Below are 19,917 nucleotides of genomic sequence, written 5' to 3'. Positions count from 1 at the left end.
AAGAATTTAAAGTGGAAAAACAAAGTTAGTTTTGTATTTCTGGCCCATTTGATGAAGTGCTTAAGTGTATATGTAACTGTCAGGCGCATGAGGAGTCCTTTTAAGCATCATTGACTGCTCATTTATTTTGCGCTATTTGTGAACAGAAGTGGTATGTTCACCGAAAGTTTTCTTCTAATAAGTTGTATCTGGTTTTATAATTTCTTCCATGCATCTGAATATTTTCCATACCATATCTTTGAATGACTTTTGAAAAAGTCATTTTTTTGACTTGAATGCTGTGAATTTGACAATGCAGTGTTGATGCAAGAACTAATCTTGAAGACTGACTCCTTCAAACCTTGGGTTCAGGTATAGAAAGAGCATTGACTTTTCACACTATCCTGTCAGTACCTTACAAATCCCCTCTTCAGGAACCATTACATAAGTTTAGGTAAAATGTTTGTTTACCTTTTCTCTCCGAGAATGTCAATAAGATGACACTGCACTAGACAGAGATGACCAGCTCATTGCAGAGAGGCTGTCAAATGGTAATTATTTTCAGTTTTTACTGAACTGATTCATTTTAGGTAATATGTTGAATTAAAAATGGCATTTAAATTTTTAATTTCCTCTTTGCTGTTTTGCATGTAATACTTAAAGTAAGGTTCGCAGTAAATGCATTTGGTTCACATGAAGTTCCTGAAGTTCCATCCCTTCATTGTAGGCTGCTTATTATGTGAGATGAGCCCACACTTCACTTGCACAGAAGCAGTAGTAAAGGCCGAGGTATTCTCTGCTAATTCAGAATTTCGAATTGCAAGTTGAACTTCTTGTTCAACTTCTGTCAACTCGCAGAAGAGATGCAGGCTGTCAGATATGCAGTGTTTCTTGGAGCCAGCTTCTACAATTCACAAATCTAGGCCTTTTGCAAGAATGGATATGGTATCATCACACTGCCTCCACTTCCTTACTTTTAAATGAGAAGTTTGTTTCACTAGGGTCTTTGTTTCATGGATAATGGATAATAATTCAGGTAATCCTTATAGATTGTTTAAAATTTTGGTATCCAAATCCAAGGTAAAGATGTTTTAAAATTTAGTTTCTCATAGTGATTATGATGAAATATTAAGTCAGCAGGATTTTATATACTGCAAAATGTTAGATATGTGATCATTTGTAATCTTAATGTTGCAGAACCCTGGGGCTATTAGTAAAGCGACTGGAGAAAGGTGGAAAAGCTGAACAAGAAAACCTTTTTCGTGAGAATGATTGTATTGTCAGGATTAATGATGGAGACCTTCGGAACAGGAGATTTGAACAGTAAGTGTACTTACTGTATGTTACATTGTGTTATTTAATCTTTAACAACTGCGCCTTGCAGTAATTTGAACAAATATAGTATTTAAGAAAAAATCGTCTAAGTTTGCTCTTTCTAATAAAGAAAAGATACACTAAAGTATGTTAGTGGCTTTTAATTAGTCAAGATACAAAACTAAAGGATATCTACTGTCATTAGAGTGTATGCATTTCTCATTTGATTGTTTTTTGCCTTGGTTTTGAACTTTATGGATTCTTTCTTCTTTTGCTGGTAAATTGTTCATCCTGAAAATACAGCCTGATTTTTGCTTTTATACTTTCAGTGCATCATGCTGGATATGTGTGGATAGCATGGAGACTTTATTTTTAATGTTTAAAACGTATTTTTGATTTTGTGTATGTGAGAACTAAAGGTACTATACGCTCAGAAGCAGAAACTTCCTGTAGAAGTTTGAGGGATTATAAATATTTGTTTAGTGGAAGTCTGGACTTTGGTAGAATCCCAAATGATGAATCAGAAATACTTTTAAAGTGAACCCAGGCTGTAGTTCACACAGATGATTGAAAGAGAATGCAAAGAAGGGGTATGCAGGAAATGTGTGATTTTAAAGATGATAATTCTGTTTTCAAAACCATAACGTGATAACAGCCAAAGGAATGTCCTTTAGGCTGATTGTCCTGTACTTAATATACATTTGAAATGAGTTTTCCTTTTCCATTTCCAATGGCGTTTTCCATTGATTCTAACCTGGATTGGAACACAATCCTGTGCTACCATATGGTAAAAAGCAGCTTGTCCATACTTGTGTTCTAAGATTCTGAATCCGAATTTGTTAAGTCTGTGAAAAGACTCATTGACTTCAGTGTGCTTTGGATCAGGACCTAAAGCCCGCATCCGTATGTGCAGGATTAGGCATTTTGTTCCTATTTCTTAATGTTGTGCTCTGAAGGATTACTTATATACAAAAAGATAAAGTCTTTGCAAGACTGCATATACTATCAGCAAATTAAGGAAACACATAATCTTTGTTTAAAATGCAGTTTTCATTTTAATAATTCTGTCATCATTGTGATTACCTTATCTAAAGGAACTACTAATTATTAAGGTTCCAAACAAAAGACACCCTAACACTGCCGTAATACTGTGTGCATTTCAATACTGGGGTTAAAATTGTCACTTTTTAGAGTACAGTATTTGGAATGTTAGTTGTTAAGCATATTTAACCATTGTGTTGCCCTAAGGCAATAAACCTTAGCAAAAAGCATCGGAGACTAATGAACAGATTCAAGTTTTATAGTTTATGCTTTGTTTTCAGCAATGTGTCTGTCAGCACATGTTGCTTAATTAACATCAGTAATTATGCTTATAATGTCTTGTAGTCTGCCAGCCTTAATTTGCTAATTTTCTATTCATTTTGAACCTAGAGCACAGCATATGTTTCGTCAAGCCATGCGTGCGCCCATCATTTGGTTCCATGTGGTCCCTGCAGCAAATAAAGAGCAGTATGAACAGTTATCCCAAAGCGAGAAGAACATGTACTACTCCAACCGGTTTAGCCCTGATTCTCAGTATACTGACAGCAAAAGTATTAATAATTCTGGACTTCACACGTTACAAAGAATGTCTAGAGCGGTTAACCAGTCAGATCAGACAGACTCCTACTCGCAGCTACCTCATAGTGTGAATTCATCAGGGAAGCCACCGTCGGGCCTGGTACCATCACCTCAGAAAGTTCTCACCTCCACTGCAAATAGTGGGTATAATGCCAAAAAGATAGGGAAGAGACTCAGTATACAGCTGAGAAAAGGTAAGGAGGTAGCACAGTTCTTAATATGTGGTGTACGTTTATATAATAGGTATGCGCATACAATTCCGTTGTATTATGCATGATGGTTTGCAAAACCATAAAGGATTTGATGGATTGGTTTTTGAAACACTGATGCTACTCATGCGTTCTAAAACCAAATGGTAAGTTTTCCCAGGCAGCAGTCTTTCATGCTCGAGAATCCAGCTATGCATTCTGTATGTGCAACGTATTTACAAAAGCCATTTTAAAGAGTGCTTTAACTATTTTTTTTCTGTCCTTTAACTGATAAAGTGAAGTGCCTTAATTGCAACAAATGCTGTTGACCAAGGCCCAGGGAGGGAGGAACTATGCAAATAATAAAAGTAAATAAGTCAAAATGGACTATATTCTGTAATTTGCAGCTATCATGACTTTTCAAATTTAATAACTGTGGTTTTATCTTTACATTTAAAGAGTGTGTTGGATTCAGTTGGTAAACTGGACTTTCTAATTTCCAGCTAAAGCAGTTTTTTTTTTTTTTTTACTCTACCAGGTTGTGAAATTATTTGTTTTAACAGTTGAGATGTAATCTAATATTTCCTATCTTCGGCCTTATGCTAATGTAATTTGAATGTGGGTGAGAGACTGTTTAAGGACAGAGAAGAAAGCAGTGTGTGCTTATCACAACATCTGTTTTATATGTATATAGTACTTGTAGATGCATTTGGTACATCTATGGAATTTTTATGATGTGTTAAATGCCCTCAGTAAGAAGATTTGGTATTTTTATATAGTTACCATCTAGATGCTTTTAAGACACTTTGAAGTATTGTGAAATGACTTTTATTTTAGATATGACTGTTTCTTAGCTCTTGGTAAATTACTGTTTAAAGGATTGTACGTGCTGTAAGCCTTATGAAGTTAAAATGAGCATGTTTAAGGTTAGTTATACTTTAGTCTCTAGGAACAAAAGTAGTATTTACACTACACAGCAAAAGTCTACCAGTGTGATGGTATTCTCCATGAACTCAGTATACTTTCCCCCTAGGAAATTGTATGTGCTTAGTGCTAATAACTTTTATTAATTATTTTTTTCTTGAAAGGTATGGAAGGCAATGCATTGAATGTTAGAGATTTTACACGGTTTTGTAGGTACCAGGCTACTTGTCACATTATCATTATGCTTTCTTTTCTATGAACTTCACATGAACCACCAGATTGCTTCTTTCTGGTTACTGAATTTTAAGCTCTACAAACTTGGATGACATAAGGTTGAGTTGACAGTTTGAGTCTGTTGTTGATGCTCCTTCAAGAATTACTTTAGGCCATCAGCTCAGATCAAACCTTCTTGGAAAAACTTCTCCTTATTGGCTGAGTAAAGAATCACTGTGTTTACAAATTTGCTCTCAGATATGCTCTCATCACAGTCAGTGATTTTTACCTGTTTTTTGTGTCTACTGAAAGCCTTTTGAAACATCACTGGGACGTTACAAAAAAAATTCTTAGCCAGAGGTGACAATACACATTTCATATAATTTGAAAGCATCAACAAAGGTTTTGAATATGGAATATGGGAATACTTCTTCCCCCCGCAAGCAAATGTGGTATTCAAGGTGCTGATAAAATACAGGAATGTAATTTTGATAGATTATGGATTCTTTCACCGTGATGTGAGATTATATTTTGATCCTCTTTCACTGGATACTGTTTCTTAAATACTGTCCCCACTTCTCTAATGTAGTTTAGCCTTTCTCACACCCAAATATTAGACGATCATGAACGCAAGGAGATGCATGCTAGCTGTTGAGGGGAGGAATTCTCTAAGACGTTTAATGTCTAGTTTGCACCAGAGAAGTTTGATGGTTCTTACACTAATAAAAGCTTTGTAATCCTTATCTAGAATATATTTCAGAAGCTTGTAGAGGTTATTTGTTCCTAAAAGATTGCTTATATGAGAATAATAGTTATGCAGAGATGGGACCTGGCTCAAACTATAGAGAGAGACAGAAATTATTTAGCGCACTGTGTTTTATGCAGGGTAATGTTTTATAAAATCTTTGCATCAAAACATTCCTTTTTTATCATTGTCTTTCATTTATTAATATCCACTGTGGAAAGAGGCATGTTCTCCCATTTTGACTTTCATTTGATCTGTCCGAGAATTCACACAAGGAGCAACAAATGAAGCAAAACACTTAAGTATACCCCCAAGTAGTTTGCTATACATATAGGTGCAATAGGGGACATTGCTTGTCTTTTATTATTTCTAATGAAGGATGTTTTAATAATACAGGCTTTATAGAAACTTAACAAATGTGCTTTCTTTGTAGCTGACACAGAGCAGTTATTTTGCCGGTTACTATTATTAGATTAAAAATTCCTTGTGGGGTGCGTTAAGGCATACAAGCATGTAGGGCTTCATCTTGAAGTTCACTTTTGATTTGACTGGTGCATTCTGGTTAATGATGTAGTATATGAGAATTGACTCTTCAATACAGACAGACCTTCTTTATTACAGCTGTGTTTCTACATATTGCGTGAGCTGTATTATATAAAATGACATGGTAGGATAGCCCTATAGAATGTGCTTCCATAATTATGATTTCTTAATATTTACTGCTGTTTTGGCATTTTAAAATAACCTGAACTTTCATAGGATTTAGCTGTTTAATAAAGTCAGAAGAGAAGGTCAGTCATATGTTTCAGTCAATGCAGAATGTTTGCTGGCTTTTCTAAATGAAAATGGATATTTGTTTATCTTTCCTTAAAGGTCAGGGCCTGAACTTTTAGCATATAGATGTAGGGGTTATTACCGATATTCTAATGCTATTAAGGCTGTATAACAGTCCAGCTTAATATTTCACACAAATTAAGATAGCACAAGAAATGACAGCCAGCCTGTGTTTATGTATATTTTGGTGTAAGCTGATACACAGTAAGTATAAATAAATAAATAAAATTCTTTATAGCTAATATGTAGGGGAAGTAAAACCACTTATATCGCACACAGTGTGTTAGGACAAATTTTGATCTCATCTACACCAGTTCATTTTTTTTGATTACATTGGATTTAAGCCCATGCAACTGAGAGGGAACTTTAGCCAACAATTATAGGTCTCCTGCTATACAACAAAAGATTCTAAGGCTCAGTCTTTGAGCAGTCAGTAACTTGCAGCATTTAGCTTGATAACCCTAAAGCTTTCAAAATACTGTTTTTCAATTGGATGTTGTATTGCTCAGATTTCATATGCACTGTTTTTGACAATGTCACTGTACTAAAGCAAGCCTGAAGTACTCAGTGTTTCGATTAGCTTCATCTTATTTGATATCCTTCAGGTATGATAATATTCAGTGCATTGGATCATTTTTTTATCTATCACTATGTTTTTATGTAGGTAAATTAAATAGATAATACTTTAGGTAAAATGTCAAAATCTAGCTCATGTTTACTAAGTCCTAATTCCACCAAATATTTTGCTATTTTTTGTCTGCAGTATGCGTTGAAGTGCATTAGGACTTCAGCCCGTGTCTCCTGCTTCCAGAGACTGATCTAAGTACCAGCAGTGGGAATTGTGTTCTTCTCTCCCTTTTTGGCCCAAAGAATATTTAATTATCCCTTGCAAAATAGTATAGCTTCAAGAGAAAGAAATGATTGTCAGAATTGTAGGATACTCTACAGCAAGATAGCTGTAGGAATCACTGAAACCAGATTTACTAAATCCTCTGCAAATTCTTTAAGGAGGACATCTGTAGTTTCAGTAAGTTCATTTGAAAGGAAGGATGGAGTCCATCACAGTTCTTGATAGAAAGGGCACAGTAGCCAAATTCTGGGAGATGGTGAATCCTGAGAGGAAGGAGGCACCTTTGTGCAGTACAACAGAGAAAAACGTTTAAATCATAGAGATGAGGAGAATTACAAAACTCCTTGCTCTTCAGAGTTTTCCACTGGATACCTGTTTGGCTGGCTGGGCATTCTGCGGTTGTTAAAGCTCTCTCTTGTCTACAGAGCCAAGCTTAAGCACTAGGGGTCCCTGTAGGTGACTGGGCATTTGGTATTATGGCAGCTTGACATTCAGCCCTGCAACACCCAACTTCCCTTCTGCGAGAAGTTGTTAGAGACACAGAACAGATGCTATGGATAATTTAGAAGTATGCTAATTTAAAATTGCATCGTGTTTTCTATAGACTAAAGCACACATATGGGCAGTTACAGTTCAGCTAATGTGCGCTAACTTTTTACCTTGGGTTAACTTGTTTATACAGTAGAACATATAAGACAAGACCCTGAACTTATCTATATCTTGCATCATGTACCTAAAGTGTACAGATTTACATGCATTTTTCATCATACTCTCCTGTTTTTCCATACAGATTTTTGAGCCAGACTTCGAACTGACATTTTAAACTTTTATTTAAAATTTCTTTTGAAGTGATTGAAATGTTCTCTTAGAAACAGACTGATTTTAAAATACCTGTTGAGATGCAGGAGCGGTGTTTGTCACTTTTGAAATGCAACTTGTAGATTCCTAAATTGCTTAAGTGACCTTGAGAAATAAGAAGCATATCTGAGTCAAGTGTGAAGCAAATCTTTTTGGGCATTATTAGCCACTAGAGAAAAGTAAATTGCATCATTTCATCTTTCCATTTTTAAGAAAACACCTCTGATCATTATTTATTAGCAGGCTGTAGCAAAAAGGGAAGAATGTTTTTATTAGCATAGTCAAAGATCTTATTGAGAGGTATGAACTTTGCTTAGAGAAAAAAGATATTCCAAATCACACAACTGCATAAAAAAATGGACACGCAAGTAGTTTGTCTTGATTGTGCATGTGGCAGCAGAAATTTTATAGACGCCTGAGCAGTAAGGTTTCTAAGCAGTCATTTGCACATACATTTACCCTGCCTGCACATGCACAAATTCTGAAATTATGGGGTTTAAAATAAGTAACTATTCAGAACGTATCTAAAATGGTCTTGGTAAGTTTTGAAAGCCTGCTAAACGTGGTAGTAGTGAAAGCCCCTCACAAGGAGCATAGCATTTTTTCTGTTCAGCTCTTACGTGCAGTCCAGTCTTCAACAGAAAAACATTTTCTAGGCTAAAGCAGTCAGATAATTATTTCAGCAATAAACCATCTGTATATGGATCCTAAGAAATAGTCTGTTGTGAAAAAGCAGGAACTGGAAAGGCTTGAAAGGAGCATAGCTGCTATAATTACTGTCACAGAGCATGTGGTCCTTCTACTTAGTTTTATTTTAATGTTATATCTCTCCATATTCTGGATATTTTCCTAGTCTAATGCTGTCATTAAATGAGGATGTTTTATTTTGTAACTCACTTTTTTCAACTACTTTGTGTCCCAAACTGTTTATATGTGTGCCCTACTTCCCTTAGTTATTTCATGAAAGGGAAACTGTGTTCTTTGTCTTTTGTGTTGTAAGAAAGGATCTGGACCTTCCTTTAAAAGACTTTTATTCCAGCTGAAGACTAGTCACCTGTGTGAATTTTCCATATGTAGTTCTAAAATATTCTCTGCTTCTCTTACATAAGATACTAACAAATATAGTGTATGACTGTCTGGTCATCAAACATTTTATGTTGTTTTAGAGGTGGGATTTTTTTTAATTTAGGGAGATTTGCACTAAGTACCTGAGAACTCATCTGTCTGCACATTCTTAAATTAGGAGAGCAAGAAGAGCATGATTTATTTCAAGCTTTGCTTGCACTCCTGAAGGAGAAGGTAATTGTAAGACAAATATCGTAAGCAGCTGGTAGTGTAGGTCCTTCAAATGTTCCTTATTGGGTCTCTGAACTAATTGAGAGGAATGTGTCTAGTCAAAGCTCATAAAGTAACGCTTGTTTGCCTGCAGATCCTGGGAGGAACCATGTAGGAGGGACAACTGGGGAAATAGTTAGTCTTAAGACAGGATTTTAAAGACAAGGTTGATCTGTATAAACTTAGGGAGTGCAGGTCACTTCATGCTTGAGCCTCAGTTCAAAGCATTCTCTTTCTTTAAAATGAGTTAATGTGTTTAAATATCAAAATGGGATCTGAAGGAGTTCTGTGATCACTGTAATTAACTTGCTATCCTAGTAACTAGCCCTCTTTTCGCTCCCCGAATACAAAACTGGGGGAAATTAATCAGATGCAGAGCTGCAACAAACACTCATTGCAGGAGCTTATTGCTTGGTCGTTCTCCAGCAGTGAAAGAAAATGGAAACTTAGATAGATGGGTAGCAAACGCACATGTACAAACAATCAGAGATTATAATTACTCTGTGGATTAACTCCTACCTAAGAGGAATGCAGAGGTCAAAATAAGCCAAAAGAAATCATGCAGGCAAAATGGGCCATGAGTTCTTTTATGGTTTATATTCTGTCTAGCAATGATCTGACTCCTGTATTTTGCCCCTGTGTGGGACTGTCACGGTTAGATTATGGTCTTTGATTGCCAAGGGATCTATGTGACTGGAGGCACACCTGCGCCTTGTGTTAAACTGTGTCCTGCAGTCCTGAAACTGGCTGCACTTCACCTCTTCCCCACAGTGCTTAAAATAGAGATTTTACATCACACTTGCCTTAGTCTAAAGCAGGGGAAGTTCTTGAGGGCAAGTGACTTGGTAACAGCGTATGTTCAGCTTTGCACAAAGGACTCTAGCGTGTATGTGGCTTTCAAGATCTCTGCTGGTCTTTTGACCAATTGCAGAAACAGTATTCCTTCTGTATTTCCTTTGCAGTAAGAGCAGTTGTCATCTTTGTGACATTTTGCAGGGTGTAGAAATACATATTTTAAAATGTATCTGATGCTTTTGCTCTGAAAATTCCCTGTCGTCATTAACCAGTGAAAATACTGCAAGCAGTGCAGAGGTGATGCTTCGCTTTTCTCTTGTGTTCTGGCAGTATTTCCCCCCTGTCACACATTTTGCTCCTGAAAATTTAGATGCTGGCTGAGGAGAGCACACTTGTGAATGCAGCAGAGCCTTAGAAAGACGGGAGCATTACCTCAGTCCTGTTCTTTCTACAGTCAAGAAGATGATGCTGGCGTCAGGGAGAAATTAAACCCTTCTTCACTGGGAGATGACAGGAAAGCTAGCCATCTCTAGCAACACAGAAAAATTCCTTTAACATCCTGTCATTTTATGATCAGGCTGATTCCAACTAAGACAACAATGTTCATTTGAATATATATTTAATTAAATTTTGTGAAGGTTTTTTTTCTGTTTTAGTGCTACTAGAACCGACTTCCCCCAAAATAGCAATTGAAACATTGAATCTGCCTCTCGTCTGTTTGTGCAACGTAGTAGTTCTACTATTGTAACTGCCCATTTTATTCACCTAAAAATATTTTGTCTTCAGTTCAGAGCTAGCTGAGCTCTCTAGGGTAATGTGACCTTAGAAAGTGTGTTCGACATTGCCTTCTGGAGAAAAAGGGAGCTCTAACTGGTCGAGAGAGCTGCTGGTTTATCAAAAGAAGCCTAAGAATTTGAATTACACAAATTAGTGGGTAATTTTTAAATGTTATTATCACTTGGTGTAATTTGATCATTGTCAGAGATGACAGCTATAGAGAGAGGAAGATGTGTTTTCTACACTCTTTCTTTTCAAAATCTGTAAGGGATTAAGTTGAATATAGCTCAGATAATCTAGACATTACAAACTGAAGCTCCAGTGCTTTGAGAGTAATAACTGCTGTATTTTCAAAAAGATGAAAATTCCTTCCTTTTTCTACTTCCGTTCTCGTTCTGACTCTGTGTGTCCAGTTTCTGTAGCCGTATTAAAGGCCTCTTTAAGTATAAATCAGAGATATCAGAGGAGCCTACAGTATGTTTGCACAGTTCCCTCATTATAATGCACAGCTTTACACCATAAGAACTAAAAAAAAATTTTTGTAGCAGAGAGGTATTAAGACGTAATACACATTTCTATTGATTTGGAGTATAGATAACTGAATCAGTTAAGTGTATAAAAAGGAAAAAATAAGCATAAAGTTGATCCAGCCACAGCTGTATGTATTTTTGGCTTCAGTTGAATGTGTCTCTCTATTTCCAAATCTTGCCAACTCCTAAATTATATACAATAAGGATAGGGGTTGATGAAGCTGATATTATACAGCTAAGGGCAGCTATAGTATAATAACAGTAAAATGAAGCAGTGAAAAAGTAAGAGGAAAATGACATTCAAAAGCTGTTTCACAGCTGTACAAAGCAGCATAGCAAAATGTAGCCTAGTCTAGGCACTCTCTTTTTACAGAAACAAGTAGATTAAAATTTTATTCTGGTAATATATGGAATCAGTCACTGTGGATTTGCAGAATTCTGCAGGTTTTGGAAAGGGCTTTCTGGAGACTGGACAGCATAAAATGCCATAGTCCAAGTTGATATCCTGTGTGCATTTGTAATATGAACATTTCAACTTCCATTTTTCCCTCAGGGTTTGAAAGAGGAGTGTAAGAACCGCACATCTGTAATGACCCCATAATCAGGCTTTGGGTATTAGGCTTATTAATAAGGAAATGTTGTCTTGGGCATGCAGTCATATTCTAATATTAGTTTAGAAATTTTAGCAGACAAAACGTGTATTCAGAGAGCAGTATTCAACATAGATCCTTAAAATATGTAAAAGATAAACACTATTAAAAAAAAAAAAAGCTGAGATGTGACTTAAAAAAACCTTAATTTTTTACAGATCTTCTTCATATCTTGCAAGGAATTAAAGAGCTATATGAATGTTTGAGACATCATTAGAATTGTGAGGTCTCCAAACTAAAATAGGGATATTATGATATTTAGTGATTTTTCCATCTTTGTGTAATAGCACTCATAAATTTTATATTAGCCTGAAAGTGGGTGAAGGCCTTCAAGTTCAAATATCAGTTTTTCAGCTATCTTGAAGGCTGCAGATATGAGGAAAGGAAGTCCTCTCATGAAGCCTAGAGGAATTAATCCCAATTTGTTGAACAATATGAGTTGCGTGCTCCTACTCTGCATTAGATGCATGAGGATTACCTACTTTCAAGAAGGAAGCTTTAAAAAGCTACATTCCACCTATCCCCCACTGTCTTCTATGTCAACTTATTTCTTTCCACGGTTACCTTCTTGCTATTAAAATATGTTTTACTAAATTTTAGTCAGATGTAGTTGTGGAGATTTCAGAAATCTGCATGTAAACTAATACTGGTAATATAGGACTCCTGCTTCCTTTTCACATGTGTGAAAAAGTAGATTTAGCAAATGAGCATAGGGAACAGATTAAAAGACACAAATTAATTTAGGCTTAAGCTTTGGTAATTCTCTAGTTGTGTGTCTTTCACACAGGACACGTTCAGCTTCCCAGCGATTCAAAGCCAAGTACTGTTGCATAAAAGCTCTGCTACTGCCTGTGCCTGAGCTTTTATGCAAAGGGATATATTGTGCAACTTTTGGGGACCGTAGCTATGCTCACGGCAATAACCTGATGTGAAATTTATATCACTGAGTCCTAACTAAAGGTCACCCAAGTAAGTCAGATTAAATCTAGGTTGGGCATGTGTATATCTAGCTAGTGAATTGTAGGCATCTCTCGACAGTCACTGTGAGATGCTGCAAATCGAAGTTGTAGATACTGACAGTCGCTGTTGGGGACATGCGCCGTTTAACAGCTGTCTGCATTTCATGCTAGATAAACAGTCCTGAATGGTCTTAAACAGTGTGCAGTGTTGGGGAACATCAGCATAGAGTTTCGAAGGTTGCAGATATTGCTGGGTAGGGTACATCAAAGAGATCATGAATGAGCTATCAGCATGGTAGGAAAGATTTCTTTTTGTCCTTTCTGCTTGTGAATCCCAGACCTGGTAGGGTGCTGAAATACAGTGCATGTCAGTAACCAATTGTGAGTGTAATTTCTTTGAAATACAAGCAAGCCTCATTTGCCATGTTGGCTGGACCCCTCTGTATTTGTTCAGGTCATCTTAAACTTCTTTTTTTTGCTTCAGTCAGTCTTAGCTAAGTGTAGTCACCTGGATGCACAGCAGGATTTAAAAAACGAGTGTAAGGGCGCCAGCGTGGCTTTGTGACCTGCCAAAGCAGCCTTGCGTACGCTGCGTGTGGTGGAAGATGGGGCGTAATCCAGTGTGAGCGGCAACGAGAGAGCCCGCGGGGCAGAGGAGCTGGGGACAGAAAGCCATCTGAGCTCTCTTGGAGCAGAAGAAATGAGACCACTGAACTCCAGTTTTATCCATCACCTTCCAGTAGTCAGAAGTGAGCGGAAAAAACCTCATGGCCAGCAGTGTCAGCTTACTGACATTGCTGAGAGTCACAAAAGAGAAAGAAAGGATTATTGGCAATATCCAGATTGACAAGGGGGAAGGCAGTGGTAGGATATCAGATATACTTTGTTCTGATTTCTTGTCATTCATCTTATTTAAAATAGAAAGATGGAAATATGGCAGTGACTTGGAAATTGTCAGAACAGCAAGTTACAGGGAAGGCCTGCTAAGCCTCTTGTGCCAAGAATTGGCTATATTTTTCCTTTATATATATATATATATATATATATATATATGCGCGCGTGTGTGTGTATGTGTGTATGTATATGTATTTTCCCATGCAGTAACTCTTATCTCTTATACATGTATTTTCATGGATTTTATCACTGAGATATACATATATTCTGCTGGATAAAAATAATATATAATATAAAATGTGCATTTTAACAAGTAATTTTCTACATTCTCGCACAGGTACAGAGGGCTTGGGATTTAGCATTACTTCAAGAGATGTCCCAATTGGTGGCTCTGCTCCAATTTATGTGAAAAACATCCTTCCAAGAGGTGCAGCTATTCAAGATGGGAGACTAAAAGCTGGAGACCGATTAATTGAGGTGATGAAGCGTTATATGTTGTTTCTCTATATTTTGTTATAAGTCCATAGACTAGTTCACTTCCAGAAATTCTTAATAATTTATATTACAGGAAAATGTTTCCCTCTTTCTTTTTTCTTTCTTTTTTTTTTTCTTCTTTCTTGGGGTAACAGATTAAGAGCTGTGCATTTGCAAAAGGTAGTTGTTTAAAGAACAAGACTCACGACGTATTATGAAAAAAAGAGTTTAAATATCCTTATGTGACTTTGTGCCATATTCTTGCGTCACTGTTGAGGAATAAGTTGAAGCAGAGTATTTGTTACCTAATACATGACATTAAATCAGCACAGAGTGACAGATGGGAAATGATTGGAGGTGTTGCCAAGTATGAAAAACAGTCCTCTGAAAAGGTTTAGTGAATTAACTTAAAGGCATGATGCAAGAGGAGGATGGTGCTACTGAGAATCAAGGCCGCCTCCCTCCTGAAGGGAGGGCATCCTCCCGGGGGTTAAATCTCTCTGGGATGGGAGCAGAGCAGAGACCTTCCTGCAGCTCCCCCGGCATGACTGAGAGGTTGCCACCCGCAGCTCATCCCTACCGCCCCAAAGCCCAACGGCGCTGGAGCTGCAGCTGAGATTTGCTGACTCCTGTTCAGTGCCCTAACTCCACTTTACTGCAAAGCTGGCAAAGTCGGTTTGAGTCATTCCGACAGAATAGACTTCTGTAATTGCTGCCACTGCTGAGAGTAATTCAAGGTAACCAGATGAGCTGAGCAGAAGGGGCTGACAAGCATTTAAGAAGACAGTTACAGCATCTCAGCTGTGATCTCGTACTGGGAGGAAGGAGAAGCTGATAGTTTGATAACTGCTTATGAGCAACACATGATAGTGTTTCCTTGCTTAACACCATTAGCTGGTCTGCCTTCAGTTTCCTGAACGTTTCTGAACAGGCGAGCCTCAGACGGTTGTGTCTTGCTCCATCCTCTCTCTTACTCGAGCTGGCTCAGGCAGCAGGCAACTCACCTGTGTGTGTTCCCTGCCCGTGCTGACAGGAGCCGAGTGCTTGGCTCACTGAATAAAGGCAAAATAAAGAGCAACTGCCTCAAAGTGTTTTTTTTTTTTTTTTTGGGGGGGGGGGGAATTGGTATCTACTTTTGACATAATTTATAGTACAGGATACATTTGGCAGAGCTGTATAAAAGCACGGCATGTGGAAACAGGACTCATTTTGGATCACACGTTGATTTCGCCAAAAGATTTTCATGCAGAAATTCCTGTAAAAACATTGGTAGATGAAATTAGTTTGCTTTGGAGTATACCCTGGAGTCTACTGTTGCTGCTAAAAGGGAGGGAAATGTTGTCTTGCTTCTTATTGGTATTCACGTGTAAAGAATGTGTTGGTTTGTGAATGAAGGTAAAGAGGAGGAGTGTGGCCAGTTAGCCTAGTGCTGATGCAGGGCAGGGACAGGAAAGTAGGGGGAAAGCCAGAGAGGAGAGTGGAAGAAGGAAATAGCAAAAGAGGAAAACATTAAAAAAAAAAAAAAAAAAAAAAAAAGTGTGTGTGTGTGTGAATAAGAGAGAAAACAGCGGTAAAAGACAGCAAATTGAATGCACTTGTTTGATAAAAGAGCTTAGGGTTTTTTGGCTGTTCTTTAGCAACTATTATTATTCGATTTGTGAAATGTTTCAAGACAAAGGTCTGTCTTTCTGTTTCTGAAGATTGTATAACTATGGGTTTAGTTTAATTCAGGCCAGAGATTCACGTTTTGCTGCAAATTCTCTTAAATGGAAGCTATACTCAGCCAATGAGCAGTTTGCTTCAGTGAGCTTTTTTTTTTTTTTTTTTTAATGCAATCCTATATGTTTCACGTGAATTCTCCATATGAGTTTCTAATACTTTTTCCCATTTTGGAGTCTTAGCAATTTCCAATATTTCCTTTGGCACAGGTAAATGGAGTTGATTTAACAGGAAAAACTCAAGAAGAAGTTGTGTCCTTGCTGAGAAGCACCAAGATGGGAGGGACCGTCAGCCTCCTGATTTTTCGACAGGAAGAAACATTCCATCCCAGGGAACTGGTGCGTAAAGTAGAGAGCAGCTAAGAGATTTAGATGGTTGTGAGCAAATGATTTGATCTTGTCACCTGCTAGTAAATGTGCGTGGCCAGAACTGAATATAAGAAAACAAATTGCTATTTTGCTTTATTTAGAACATTTTACGTGAATGCTTTTTATTCTATTTGAGATCTCATATTGGAATTAAATATTTGTTAAAAATGTATGAGTGAGAGTTTGAAAATCAGTCTGAATGTATTTTGAGTGAAAATGCTTATTATAGAAGAAGCTATTTGATGGACTTGTTTGGATGCATGCAGACAAGTAGATTATTTCATATCTTTCACATGGACAAATCTATGTTTGTAAGCTTGCCATTTGTCCCACTACCTGCTCACCAAACTATTTTAGAACATTTAATATTATGCCAAAATAGTATATGTGAATAACTTACTATGAAAAAGTGGAATATACAAAAAATAATAGTTCTTGTTTGAATATAAAGGCAATCTCTCTATGGAATGGAAACCCCACAGTTATTAATTTAGCAGGGTAATTCAGAAAATGTTTCTGAGGAATTTACATGAAATGGAAAAAAAAGATGTTTCATACTGTACCTGTTCCACTTGCATAGTGTATACAGATATTTCCCTGATAATTATTCGAGATAATTTCTGTTATGAAAAGGTAGACTGTGAATGTAGCAGTCTTACTTTGTTCTGTATTCCATTAAACTGCTGGAGTTATTTATTATTTGTATTATCATAGCTATATATAGCTCTAAAATAAATTATTTGACTGCATTATCATGAGAAGATAGACAAATATAAGTGACATTTAGTTGTGATAAATAGATTGTTTCATTTTTCTTTTGGATTCATGTTATTTTGAATGCAAAAAGAATGAATTTCTGTTTGAACACTTCAAGATAGTTAACATTAACCTTTATTTTTCAAAACTGCAATTAAACCTTATAAGTCAAAGTGGCAGGGAATGTTGCAGATGAACTGCGCATTTAGCTTAATGCTCTTGGAACATGACTTCAGGTATTGATACATTAAGTGAAAGTTGTCATAAAATGAAGAGAAATGAACAATTTGAAGTCATGTTATGCCCTATCTTACGGCTGAAACTGTGAAAGCAATCTGTTTATAAGTTTCTATGATGTAATTTTCACAGTATTGGTATCTTACATAAAGGTGATTGAAAATGCTTTTTAAGTTTTCTAAATAAAATTAGAAGTAAGAAAATGTCTTAATTTTGTGTATATTATTTCTACATTAATATGAGGAAGTTATAATGCATAATTTATTCAGTATTTTTTACTAATATCTCCTAAACAATGATATGACATGAATCTGGAATAGATTTAACTGTAGTAATACTGAATTAAATTTAAAAAATCTTAGCAAACTGACCCCTTTAAATGAGTTTAACCTCAGTAGCCTCCCTGCTGCTGCTCAGGTGATACTTTCTCAGCTATTTTGGCAAACACGAGTATAGGGAAGCTGGGTCTCATCTTGTCTATGTCAGATGGTAGGTGGGCTCTTCACTGTGCAGTCAGAGGGCCAGATCTGGACTGGTGTAAATTGCTATAGCTCCAGTTGAACAATTTATGTCGTGGGGATCTGACAGCATGTGTGTGTGATGATCCTCTGTTGCGTTAGGATCTGTTTGCATTTTGATGTGAGGAAATGCTAGGGCTGCTCTGCTGACAGCTGTCAAAGAGCAGGAGCAGAAGTGCTGGGGAAACTGTTCAACTGAAACCCAGTGTAAGGGCTGTTCTTTCTTCTCTGGTAAGAAATAATCTAAAAAAAAGTCTCTTCAGCTAGTTGCTCTCATTCACTTTAACTAGTTTTATGTTTAAAAAACAAATTGGAGGAGGGAGGGGAATGATCTGAAATCAGGTCAGTTCAACTTTGTCACATACAAACCTTCTCTGGTCACTTAGTAACAATTTGGCTTTGCATCCTTCCCCTATTTCTATCATATCTTCTACATTTGTATGCTAAAATATTAACTTAATGAGATGTGTCTCAGAAACTGTATTCATAAAAATAATCCTGTTTAATATTCATTTGATAAAGTGCAGGACTTCATATTTTGTGCTGAGGAACACTCAGTATTAAAACCATTTATATATGCCAACATTTTTATAGTTAGTAATCCCAATAAAAGAGTTGTTTAGATTTTATGTTTTGGGTTACAGCTTGCTGAATGACTTTGGAAAAGTTATTTATCTTTGGTTTTCTTTATAAGTAAAATGAAGAGAATAAACATTCAGGGAAGTTGTGAAGTGTAATGTCTTTGATGTATGTTGACATTATTGTCTGGAAAGGACCTATGACAGTGTATAGTTGTATATAAAACTTAAGGGAATGTTAACCTGAGCCCCATTTGGGTTAGTCTGGGATCTTTGTAGTTCGTGTTGTCAGGTTAGAGTGTGTGTGTGTGTGTGTGTGTGAGAGAGAGAGAGAATGATAATTCAGTGCAGCAGCTTCTATGCTACAGGTCATGGTAAAAGTGAATGAAGTGTGGACACAGGGAGTAAAATAAAATTGGCAGGATTCAACTCTAATAAGTGAGCTCTGGTGGAACGATTATGCTTCTTCAGAATACCAGGCATTTTATTGCTTCCAGCGTTACCTAATGCCAAAAAGTTAATGCATTTGGATTTGTCCTCATCAGTGTGAGAAGTGGATTGTTTCTTAAAAATCCTCCCCTGCCTCCTTTATGAAAGGAGTGTGAATTACTCGCATGGATTTTCAAGTATAACATACTATTTATTGTGAAGGATTTTCATAGAGTCTGATAGTGATTATGTGAATCCACCAAAAGGATTGACTCAAATAATTTAGCTTTTGAGCTAAATTCTCAATATCAGCAAAGAGAAACTTGCTTGTAGAGTTAATGTCTCCTTTAGCATACAAGTTAATATGTCCAGTTTTACATGTAGGTCTTTTATATGTTCCTGGTAGTTGGCTTCTTCATCTTTTACTCTGACTGGTTTTTGGCTGTAGTTTAAAGCTAACTGGATATTTGTGTTACTACTTTACCACTGCATTTCTATGCTTAAGCATTGTAATCTGCTGCAAAACAGCCCAAAGCAGAAAAAGTTCAATAAAAACACTGGGTTCTAATTTTGGCCCAGTGGAAGGGGAAGAAATTGCTGACTAGTGCCAAAGTGATCATCCGACCAGCAGCAAGGTGGCTCCTGGGTGTCTAAAGGCGATTTAATATGGGCCGATCTGAGTTTGGAAGAGCAATAGGCCTCACGTGTCTCCAGGCACATGGGGGACAGAAAGGTTTCCAGGGATGTCCTTATGTGCCCTGAGACACAAGTGAGGAACGCAGGGTACAGGAGAGTCCCAGCTGTGACGGCCTGAAGGCATCCCCCAGTCCTGGGACATCAGGTTTTGGTTCTTCTGGTTCATCCAAACAAACAAAGAAGGGGAATCTCTAAAATGAGAATAGGTACTTGTTTAAAATATTTGGGAGGGTTCACCTGGACTGCTAAGGTCATTCTTTGAATATTTCAAAGCAGAAGGGAGAGGCCAGGGGAGAACATCCCTGAACGAGAACTTTCCACCAGCTAGAAAATGGTGCAAGCAGTTGTGATCCTTCCTTGGTCAGATAGCCACCTCCCACGTAATGAGATAAGTCAGGTGCTCTGGTCTAAGATTGCTGGAAATTATCTTTGTTCACCTCTGGTTTAGTGCTAATATAGAGAGGTTTGGATCAGGGAGCGTGACTAGCTCCCTTCATTCTTCCATTACCACTTCACATCAGAATTAGAGCTCTCTGTATATCCCCCTGCTAATAGATAGAGTATATCGTATGTAGCCGTGTTCTTATTTATTTTTTTTACTTCCTTTAGAATGCAGAACAAAGCCAGTCACAAATTCCAAAGGAAACGGTAAGAGCTTTGTCTTTTCCATACTGGAA

General features: G+C 37.1%; 1 protein-coding gene across 11 annotated transcripts in view; it reads left to right on the top strand.

Annotated features, from left to right (window-relative positions):
- Positions 1-19,917, top strand: part of PARD3 (par-3 family cell polarity regulator) — a 477,274-nt gene that overhangs the window by 260,447 nt on the left and 196,910 nt on the right. For 7 of the 11 annotated variants that reach the window (XM_067291888.1, XM_067291887.1, XM_067291885.1 and 4 more), the window contains 5 exons: positions 1,177-1,302; positions 2,725-3,107; positions 13,803-13,942; positions 15,868-15,996; positions 19,850-19,888. In XM_067291888.1, coding sequence (XP_067147989.1) covers positions 1,177-1,302; positions 2,725-3,107; positions 13,803-13,942; positions 15,868-15,996; positions 19,850-19,888 — 817 coding nt within the window. The remainder of the gene's footprint in view (positions 1-1,176; positions 1,303-2,724; positions 3,108-13,802; positions 13,943-15,867; positions 15,997-19,849; positions 19,889-19,917) is intronic. The other 4 variants (XM_067291891.1, XM_067291889.1, XM_067291890.1 and 1 more) reach the window with 1 other exon arrangement.

Source organism: Apteryx mantelli, chromosome 2, assembly GCF_036417845.1.
Source record: "Apteryx mantelli isolate bAptMan1 chromosome 2, bAptMan1.hap1, whole genome shotgun sequence".
NCBI lineage: Eukaryota > Metazoa > Chordata > Aves > Apterygiformes > Apterygidae > Apteryx > Apteryx mantelli.
Note: the sequence above shows the minus strand (reverse complement) of the source record. Positions and strands in the feature narration are given on the sequence as shown.